The 11,384-nt window shown below is 43.6% G+C and overlaps 1 protein-coding gene across 1 annotated transcript; it reads right to left on the reverse strand.

Annotated features, from left to right (window-relative positions):
* Positions 1–2,152: 2,152 nt before the first annotated feature.
* On the reverse strand, positions 2,153–9,389 carry LOC146982354 (protein NLRC3-like). The gene is made up of 6 exons (XM_085785577.1): positions 9,353–9,389; positions 6,515–8,567; positions 6,123–6,296; positions 3,764–3,940; positions 2,846–3,019; positions 2,153–2,393 (listed from the first exon to the last, which is right to left on the reverse strand). The coding sequence occupies exons 1-6, from the start codon at positions 9,387–9,389 to the stop codon at positions 2,168–2,170; spliced, it is 2,841 nt and encodes a 946-aa protein (XP_085641703.1). The 3' UTR covers positions 2,153–2,167.
* Between the last annotated feature and the right edge of the window lie 1,995 nt (positions 9,390–11,384).

Here is an 11,384-nt window from a genome sequence, read left to right on the forward strand (position 1 = left end):
TTTGACTATAATTGATTTTACACATTCATAGTGTTGTGAAATGTATTGATGCATAATAATTGTGATAATCGTAATACCGTGATTATTTCTCTGACAATAATCGTACCAAGAAAATCTCTAATGGTGACATCCCTACTGACAGCTTGAATGAAACATATTTGTAATGTGATGGTTTAGTGCTGTGTGTTGTGTGTTTTATGGTTCCTCTTCAACACTGTGGCCAGGCTGACCAAGAACCATAGTGTCGTTGAGCCATGCATCCCTCCCACTCTCAGCAGCAACCACTTCCTAACTTTCTTTACTGACAAGATAGTGAATATTAGAACAAGGATGGGCAGTAATGGAGCACAGATTATAGAAGCAACTCCCAGACTTAGTACATACTGGGACAGCTTCTCCTCCATCCACCTGTCACACCTCACTTCTGCAATTCATAGATTTTTCACCACTAGCTGACGGGACATTTTATATCATTTTATAACAATAATAATAATAAAAAATGGAAATTAAATTAAATTCTATGGTTGTTTTGGATTTCATCGTCATCTGATTTGGATGCTTATAGTTGTAGTTGTGAATTAATTTTCAAATTAAATCAAATTTCAGTGGATGAGTCAGCAGACACTGTTACTGACAAAGAAAACTAATGTAAAAAACAACAACAACAGGAACAGATTTTACATTTACTTCAAGTTAGAGTTGGTTTCAAGTTTCATAACGTTTTAACTCCATGGGAGCATGTAAGGTATCTACATGCTGAATGAACAAATTAATTCATAATGTGACAGAGGAAATATGAATAAATGGGTCCAGATAAAGGTGTGAAAATATTCTTTAATATCGTCTTGTATTTCCATTTCATCACTACAAATATTAATATAACTTTCAGTGAAGACTGTCAGGAAAAAATAAACATGAAGAGTAAATGTGATAATATTAATGAATCTGTTGATATTAGTAATAATCACTCTAACATTGAGTTGCACTTGTTGATTTTCAGAACAAACAATAACAATGTGTTTAATAAAATCTTTACAGTAAAAGGTTTTGCAGCTCCTCACTCTGACCACAGGGAGGCAGTGAAGTCCAACTGTTACTCTAAAACGTGACAATACAACAAAGTTCATTTATCACCATGGTGACAGAGAAAAAACAAACAAATAAATCCATATAAACAACATAATAAAAACGGAGGGAGAAGTGGAGATTTTCATTCTTCAGTCATGACTCTTTGATCCAACCTGTCACTGAGGCTTACAGGTGAACATCAGCTCTTTCAAAATAAAAGCTCATAAAAAACGTAAGTGCTGGTAAGTAAATAATTACACATTATGCACGACTTTAACCCAGTTAACATGACCTGAATATATACAAAAAAATTGCAAACATTTACAAAATTGTGAAAAGTCAAATCCTGTTTCTCTTTATTCAATTGCAAATAAAAATTCTGTCTTTTTAAACCTAATTTTATTTTAGTCACTTAGTTAAACCTTCATTTAGTTCTGGTCTGTTTTCATCTGTTAATGAGACGATCTCTGTCAGTCCAGAACATACAGACACACACACAGACACAGACACACACACACACACACACACACACACACACACACACACGCACACACACACACACACACACACGCACACACACACACACGCACACACACACACACACACACACACACCCACACACACACGCACGCACGCACACACACACGCACGCACGCACACAGAGTCCTCTTCACCAGTCTGATTCCCAGCTGTAAAGAGAAGCAGAGGACAGAGGTGATTGATCAGTGATTGATCAGTGATGGATCAGTGATGATGGAAACAAAGTGCTGAGTCATGAAGGTTCATCACTGATGAGTCACTGTTGTCACTCAAACACAGAGTCTCTGAGTGTTGATGAACATCTGGTCTGCTCTGATTGGCTGACTGTTGTCTCTCTCTGCTCTGATTGGCTGACTGTTGTCTCTCTGCTCTGATTGGCTGACTGTTGTCTCTCTCTCTGCTCTGATTGGCTGACTGTTGTCTCACTCTGCTCTGATTGGCTGACTGTTGTCTCTCTGCTCTGATTGGCTGACTGTTGTCTCTCTGCTCTGATTGGCTGACTGTTGTCTCTCTGCTCTGATTGGCTGACTGTTGTCTCTGTTATTGTCTCTCACTGAGTTTAGTCCAATAGTGCTGAAAGCAGCACAGACTGACTCCGCCCCCCTACTGACCTCACAGTCTCCAGTCTACAGTCTGGACTCTTCACAAGATCATCCAGATCCTTCAGGTCTGAAGACTTCAGGTTGTTCCTGCTCAGGTTCAGTTCTCTCAGGTGGGAGGGGTTGGACTTCAGAGATGAGACCAGAGAAGAACAGCTGACCTCTGACAAACTGCAGCTCCACAATCTGAATAAAGAATAAAAGAAGAAGATAAATTCATTGATGATCAGAAAGAAGAGTTTTTTCTTCAACAGGTGAATTTCAGTGTCTTTGTCCAAACATGAGTTGTGAGGATCTTGTGCACATTGTTGTGATAGAGATGAAGTGAGTTGATGAGCTGATACTGGACATTTTCTCCAGAGTTTCTAGAAAACATGAGTCGTCTGACTGAGAGAAATACGAGTGTGTGTGAAGGTTGAACTGAAGTGAACAGACATTATTCATGACCACTGAGTGAAATGAGCTGAAACTGAAGAATCATTCTCACACAACAACTGCAAATATTCAACAACCACTATTTCAAATGTCATTAATCAATTCAATCAAAGTCAATGATTCAAGTTCTGAGTGAAGATCAATCAGGTTCAGTTGTGGATCAAAGATCTAAGATCTACAACAGTAACAGTCAGTGAACTGACCTCAGAGTCTCCAGTCGACAGTCTGGACTCTCCAGAAAACCACTCAGATCCTTCACTCCTGAATCCTGCAGCTCGTTTCCACTCAGGTCCAGTTCTCTCAGGTGGGAGGGGTTGGACTTCAGAGCTGAGACCAGAGAAGAACAGCTGATCTCTGACAACCTGCAGCCCCTCAATCTGAATAAAGAATAAAAGAAGATTAATTCAACTGATCAATAATCAGACATGTCCTGATCAATAATCAGATGTGTCCTGATCAATAATCAATAGAGGGACTTTGTCCTTGTGTTCTTGTGGATCTTCATCATGTGGCCTTCTACACACATCATCCACATGTCAGCACAGATTCATCAGCTGCTGCTGACCTCAGCTCAGTCTGTCAATATACAATCAATATCTGATCAATACCTGTTGGACTAAACACTGACTACAACTCTCTGATTTAGAGATTCTGATTCTTTTAGACAGATTTATATTTGTACCATTTCATGTCACTAACTTTGTATTTTTATTCTTCTCTGTTATTATTATTATTATCAATAACTTTATTGATCAACTCGTATCAGGGTTAAATCAATAAACTAACAGCACAGGGATCAATGACGTGATGAAACCCAGTGTCAAGTGGTGTAACTTTGATTTTTGATAAAAATCTGAATAAGGAGGAAAATAAATCTGGACTCAAATGAGGAATTAATACAACTCTGTGTTTCTGGACTCATTTTACATCATTTGTCACAGATTATTTAGAAGAAGAGTTTTTTGTTTTTAGGACATGTCCTGCTCAAGATGCATTAAAATCTAAATATAGAAACACAGAAAAAATCCATTTCAATGTAATGTTTTCAGAAGAAAGTTTATTTTTATAAATTCACGTTAATCCACTGTAGGTGGATCAGATACAACAGTCAGTGAACTGACCTCAGAGTCTCCAGTCTACAGTCTGGACTCTCCAGAAAACCACTCAGATCCTTCACTGCTGAATCCTGCAGGTTGTTGTTCCAGCCTAGGTCCAGGTGTCTCAGGTGGGAGGGGTTGGACTTCAGAGCTGAGACCAGAGAAGAACAGCTGATCTCTGACAACCAGCAGCTGTTCAATCTGAATGAAGAATAAAAGCAGTGAGTTGAGGACAAAGCTCCTTGTTGACAGCGTTCAGTGTCTCATCATCTGTTCAGAGCTGAAGAAGCTTCAGAAAGAACAAGTTTAGAAAATCAAAGTCCAACAGCTGAAGCAACAGGAAGCAGGTTAAACAGTGACAGAGAGAAAACAGCTCATTAATATTCATGAGAAGCTGCTGCTGCTTCAACACAGACGCAGTGACTCGCCTCTTCACCTGTCAGCTCCACCTGTGGCTCCATCCATACAAACTCATGTTGTGCAGCCACATTTCTCAGAGACTCTGTCACTGAGCTCCTTCTCACTCCAACAGCTCATCTGCACTCATACAGTGTGCGTCATAGTGCGCGTGTGCGTAGCGATGCGCCGCTTCAATGGCCGACAAACACGGCTCCAGAGTTCAGGGCTGTTTGACAGCAACATCAAGTTGTGACAATCTTCAGAACGATGTGGTCAGCTTTTCTCTGTGGGCGTTTTGAAAGTGTGTGAAGCAGGTTGTTTGTGGCGAGGCCCGTCCACAGCAGCTCATCACTCAGCTTCTGTGCTGCTGCTCTGCTCTGCTAACACACTGACTGTGTTCAACAGCTCACACAAGCCCACGTTCAAGAAGCTCAGCTGTCACTTTGAGCTGCTTCTGACTCCTGCCCTCAGCCAAGCACTGAGTCAACACTCTGAGCCTGAGCCGCCACATGAAGCAACAACCTTCAGCCCATCTTGGTGAGCCTCCAAACAAACCAGCTGAGCCTCTGCAGCTGCTTCATGTCAGCAGCAACAAGACCAACACTAGCAGCTCTGCTCTCACCTGTCTCACCTTGACTCTCAGCACTCACAGTCATTGACAGGAAGTGGCTGCAGTGTGTGCCGTTGTTGAGCTGAGCTGCAGGCCACACCCTCTCTGCCTGGGTGCTTCAGGTTTGGGTGTGACTCCCAGCCCAGGGGAGCCGATTGATTGCACCAGGTGAAGTTGATTTATGGTTAGTGGTTAGAGGAGTGATCAGAGGAGTCAGAGAAGGTGAGCAGTTTGTGAGGATGTGTGGAGACATGGAAATGGACATGGAAAAGTGACGCAGGACTAAAAGCTTGTTTCAAATAAGGAAGAAGGAGCCGGTGAGCTTTTGTTTGTGTGGGTTTTAGTATTTAGTGGATCAACCAGTTAAATTCATATTGAAATGTGTGTATTTAAAGTAGTAAATCATGGTATCAAATTCAGGTTAAAAATGTATGTTAAAAAATCATGTTAAAATGTCATATATTTAAAATCATGTAGGTTTAAAAGTAGTTAAAAATGTAATGTATTTTAAAAGTGCGTGTTTATAGGAGGTTAAAGCTGCTAAGGTTAAATGTTAAAATTATCATTGAGAGTGATAAACATGTCTTTATTTCATTTTTGGTTGCTTTAAGTATGGGTTTTCTACATATTCTTCAGATTAATTTCTAGTAGTTTAAAATTAATGATTTGATCTTGTGTTATGTTGATTTATTATTTTTTCTTGATCTATTTGTGTTTGTGTTGTGTGTGTGTGTTTGGGTTTTTCACCTGACCGTGATAACTTTTCAAAATAAAAGAAAGAAAAGAAAGAATTGATTCCTGGTCATTGAGTGAAGTCTAGTTGAAATCTTCTGAAGCAAGCTGCCCTTTCAAGTGGGGGAAACTTGACAGCCGTGCTCTTCACTTCCTGCTTCACACTCCAGCCTCTCCCAGCCAGTTGAGCTACCAGGGAGCAGACTTTAGCTGCCAACAGCTCCCTACAGCCAGCCTCCACTGGAGCGCAGCTTTCCAGCCTCCTCTGCCTCTGCTGCCAGCTCTGTGGATCTCAGCTGCTTCCTCTCATGCTTCCTCCCATGGTTCTGTCAGCTCCACAACATCCACCAGCTGCTGTGTTTCTGACCACAACTCAACATCTGCTCTCAGATCAGTGCTGCACGTTGCTTCAACAACAAGTGTCTGAGTTGAAAACAACAGTTGTAGAAGCTGAGCTCGTTCTCTGCTGCTCTGAATCACAAACACTACGACTGCTCTCACCTTCTTCTCTCTGGACTCATCTCAACTGTTTTCTCTCTTCAGCTTCTTGAGAAAAATCCTCACACACAAATCCTGACATGTATGAACCAATGAGAAGCTGAAGCTTCAAACAACTACAACAGCTCCAGTCAGTGAACTCACATCAGAGTCTCCAGTCTACAGTTTGGACTCTCCAGTCCAGCACACAGACGCTTCACTGATGAATCATCCAGGTCGTTCTCACTCAGGTCCAGGTGTCTCAGGTGGGAGGGGCTGGACTTCAGAGCTGAGGCAACGACTTCACAGTGACTCTCTGAGAGTCCACAATAACGAAGTCTGTGATTAGAGAAGAAACAAAATGTGTGAGAGTAAAATCAGACAATTTGTACTAAACACACACAACATGTCATCATGTGATCAACATGTGCTCTTCACACTCTGGTTCAGTTCATCTTCTCTCTTTGTGTTGGACACACGTGTGTGTGTGTGTGTGTGTGTGTGTGTGTGTGTGTGTAGAACTAATTGATGGTGTTATTGATCATGTCTGGACTCACTCAGCCTTCCTGCAGTTCCTCACAGCTGGGATCAGTCTCCGTCGTCCCTCCTTTGATGTCTTGTACTTCCTCAGGTCCAACTCGTCCAGAACCTGCTCTGACATCTGCAGCATGTAGGCCAGAGCTGAACACTGGATCTCAGAGAGTTCCTTCTCTGATCTGTTCTCTGACTTGAGGAACTGTTGGATCTCCTGATGAACTGACTGGTCCTTCATCTCCGTCAGACAGTGGAAGATGTTGATGCTTCTGTCAGGAGAGATTTTATCACGGTCATTCCTGTAATATCTGTGTTGACTGTCATCAGTCTCCATCTCCTTGAGGTTGTTGATGGTTCTCTGGATGGTTTCTGGACTGTTGTCTGTCTGACCCAGCAGACCTCCTAACAGCCTCTGGTTGGACTCCAGAGAGAGGCCATGAAGGAAGCGAACAAACAGGTCCAGGTGACCGTTTCTACTGCCGAGGGATTTCTGCATGGCTCTCTGCAGGAAGACATCCAGGGTTAAACCATCATATTGTTCTCCCAGGAACTTCTTGAGGACCAGTGTGTTGCTGTTGGTGAAACAGTGGAACATGTAGACTGCAGCCAGAAACTCCTGAACACTCAGATGAACAAAGCAGTAGACTGTTTTCTGGAAGATCACACTCTCTCTTTTGAAGATCTCAGTACAGAGTCCTGAGTTCACCAAGGCCTCTGTGACATCCAGACCACACTGCTCCAGGTCTTTTTGGTAGAACATGATGTTTCCTTCCTGCAGCTGTTCAAACGCCAGCCTCCCCAGCTTCAGAAGAACTTCCCTGTCGGCCTCCGTCAGCTCCTGTGGACTCGTCTCATGTCCTTCACCGTACTTGTTCTTCTTCCTCTTTGTCTGGACCAGCAGGAAGTGTGAGAACAGGTCAGTCGTGGTCTTGGGCAGCTCTCCTCTCTGGTCTGTGGTCAACATGTGCTCCAGAACTGTAGCACTGATCCAGCAGAAGACTGGGACTTGACACATGATGTGGAGGGTCCTGGACGTCTGGATGTGTGAGATGATTCTTCTGGACAGATCTTCATCACTGGACCTCCTCTTGAAGTACTCCTCCATCTGGGCGTCAGTGAAGCCTCGGACCTCTGTTACCCTGTCGACACATGTAGGAGGGATCTGATTGGCTGCTGCAGGTCTGGAGGTGATCCAGACCAGAGCCGAGGGAAGCAGATTCCCCTGGATGAGGTTTGTCAGCAGCACGTTGACTGATGACGTCTGTGTGACATCAGACACAACCTCCCTGTTGTTGAAGTCCAGTGACAGTCGGCTTTCATCCAGGCCGTCAAAGATGAAGAGAAGTTTACAGACAGCCAGCTGCTCTGCTGTGACCTTCTGTAATGTTGGATGGAAAACATGGAGCAGCCTGAGAAGACTCAACCGCTGATCTCTGATCAGGTTCAGCTCCCTGAACGAAAGCAGAACCAGCAGACTGACATCTTGGTTCTCCAAGCCCTCGGCCCAGTCCAGAGTGAACTTCTGCACCGAGAAGGTTTTTCCAACGCCAGCGACGCCGTTGGTCAGAACCACTCTGATGGGTCTCTGTTGGACAGGTGAGACCGTAGAGACGTCCTCTCTCTGTTGGACAGGTGAGACCGTAGAGACGTCCTCTCTCTGTTGGACAGGTGAGACCGTAGAGACGTCTTCTCTCTGTTGGACAGGTGAGACCGTAGAGACGTCCTCTCTCCGTTGGACAGGTGAGACCGTAGAGACGTCCTCTCTCTGTTGGACAGGTGAGACCGTAGAGACTATGTCTCTCTGTTGGACAGGTAAGTCTTTAAAGATGTCATTGCACTTGATTGTAGTCTCATGGAGGGTCTTCTTCTTGGACGTTGTCTCCAGCTGTCTCACCTCATGTTGGGTATTAACCTCTTCACTCTGTCCCTCTGTGATGTAGAGCTCAGTGTAGATCCTGTTGAGGAGGGTTTCACTTCCTGTCCCACTTCCTGTTCCCTCAGTTCCTTCAGTCACTCGTTCACATCTGCTCCTCAGACTGATCTTATGTTCATCTAAAACCTCCTGCAGACCACGATCTGCTGAGAGACAAGAGACAGAGTCAGACTGAAGACAGAGAGTCTGACAATCTGATCAGATTATTTTCATCAGCTACAGAAAAACTACAGACAACAAAGAGAAGGTTTGAATCATCATCTTAAATGTCAGTGCTGTGTGATGGAACAATGACTCTGGAGAAAACAACAGGTCCTGGTTTCACTAATGACCACATCAGCAGACAGATTTTCAGTCTCACTTTGTCCACAACTGCTCTGATTGGCCGTCTGCAGCTCACCTCTTCGTCCACCTCTTCTTCTAGTTCTTTGTCCATGATCCTTCAGGACGTCAGAGACACCACTCCTCTTCTCTCTGTCCAGACAAAATGATATAAGACATGAATACAAAAACACTTTGTACTCCGACAATTGTATTAAATCATAAAGACATTGATGAGGACAAACACAGATTAACACTGATGTGTCTTTTCTTCAATAGAGAGGAGAAAAAAGAGAGGGAACTGAGGACAAACATGGACGTGGCCTCACTGATCTTAGACCAGCTTGTGTCCGTAAAGTATTTGGAGTAGACTAAGTTACTATTACATTTACTCTACTTTAACCATGACTCATCATCTCTGAGATGAGGAGGTTTTTCTGCTTCCTAGTGTTAGTGTTTCACTGCAGGAAGAGGGCGGGGGGCACTTTAAACTGGTTGTGAACCTTCAGAGTCTGATGGATCTGGTTCCTGGTTTCTCTCTGTCCTTCACATGAGTCTAATGACTGAATCATCTTCAGCTCAGTTTACAGTAGAAACCGTCTCTTACCGTGACTCTGAAGGCCCAGATCCAGGTCCAGGTCCATGTCTGAAGTTTAGAGGTTTATCATTGGACCGGTCACTCTTTACAGACCAGCTGGTGGGTCCAGGTCCAGGTCTGAAGTTTAGAGGTTTATCATTGGACCGGTCACTCTTTACAGACCAGCTGGTGGGTCCAGGTCCAGGTCTGAAGTTTAGAGGTTTATCATTGGACCGGTCACTCTTTACAGACCAGCTGGTGGGTCCAGGTCCAGGTCTGAAGTTTAGAGGTTTATCATTGGACCGGTCACTCTTTACAGACCAGCTGGTGGATCCAGGTCCAGGTCTGAAGTTTAGAGGTTTATCATTGGACCGGTCACTCTTTACAGACCAGCTGGTGGATCCAGGTCCAGGTTCAGGTCTGAAGTTTAGAGGTTTATCATTGGACCGGTCACTCTTTACAGACCAGCTGGTTGGTCCAGGTCCAGGTCTGAAGTTTAGAGGTTTATCATTGGACCGGTCACTCTTCAGAGATGGACAGATGGATCCTGGAGACTCTGGTCCGTCCTCCTCTTCCTCCACATTAACACTCATCTTCAGGACTTCAGTGAGTCTGAGAGGGAAACCAGAAACACTGACGTTAGCTTCAGATTCTGCCGTTAAGGGGAAATTAAATTCAACAGCTGAGCTCTGAATCCTGTTTATTTCACCTCTTAATGTGAAAGCTGTGTTTCATTTTGTGTTGAGTGTAAAACACAACACCTTTCCAGAGAAGATAACGAGTCTTTAAAACAGTGAAACCTGTTTTCATTCCACACCAGACCAGGTTCTCTTCAAAACCCACAAGATATGGACATAAAACTAAATCTGGGCTTATGTGAATCTGGTCCAACTTGGAAGAATAATAATAATAATAATAATAATCTTGTCCTGATCTGATGTGGACCTGGACTAATGTTGGTATGTTTCAGACTCTTTATCTTCTCTGGATCAGTGTTCTACCTATAGTTTGAAGGTCAAAATCACATTGAGAGGTGAAATAAACAGAGGATTCAGAGCTCAATTCCTAGCCTAGTTCTCTGTTTTGTTTTGTGCAAGAAATCAATTAATGTTGTAAAACAGCTGTTTGTGAGCTCACTTGATGGCTCGCTAGCGAGAGAACTAAGCTTAACGTTGGTGTTCAAGGAGATGTCAGTCAGCATGACATGTCACCTGTGATGGAAATCTCAGACCTATCGCGTTTCATTCATTATGTCTCAAATTAATTATCTCGTTATCTCGGTAAAACAGTGGAAAAATATCTCGTTATAATGGTGGCCGAAAAGGGTCAAACCGACAGTAATGGCCCAATACATCTCAGTTGGAGAAAACAGCTTCAAGTAGCTACAGAAACGATGGAAAAACAAAAACACAATTTTAAACGAGGCACAAAAAGAGGAACGTGGTGCAAATGAAAAAACGTGCTGCAAAAAACATAGACAAATTCATCAACATCATCAAACGCGCTGCCAATAGAGAAACGATGCAAACCAAGAAACGATCTGCAGGGGGCGCTCTCAGCGTAACATGGACATGTTTTGTTGTGGTCTCTGGAGAGACACATGAGATGGAGAGAGAGACAGAACAGCTGACTGAACCACGGTGCATGAAAATACAGCGGGAACCAAGGGGGCAGTTGTGGGTCTGAGAAGTGAAGCTTCTTCACTCCCGCGTTCAACAAACTGCAATCCCCTCTTCTTCCTCTGGGGGCTGGTGTCAGAAAGCAGCATTCTCCATAGACCCCCATGTTAAAATCGACTTTACATCCTCAATAAACATGATCAAAGCCTGGTGTCAGAACGTTTTTTCGTCTCAATCGATAGTTTCTACCCCCGCACACACTCTGAGGGGGGTGAATTTTTTTTAACTCTACCGTTTAACTATTATTAGGTTTTAAATTCTCGCATAAATTTTGGCATGGAAACGTTGAGTGACAGGTCCGGAGCAAGGCTAGCTCAGTTTGGCAGTTGCTTCGAGGCCAGTGGGCGGGTTCTCGGCCGGTTCACCCATTGAGTTACCGCCTC

The sequence above is a fragment of the Trachurus japonicus genome, chromosome 8 (genome assembly GCF_045865225.1).
Source record: "Trachurus japonicus isolate A0001 chromosome 8, Traja_1.0".
In the NCBI taxonomy this organism is placed as follows: domain Eukaryota; kingdom Metazoa; phylum Chordata; class Actinopteri; order Carangiformes; family Carangidae; genus Trachurus; species Trachurus japonicus.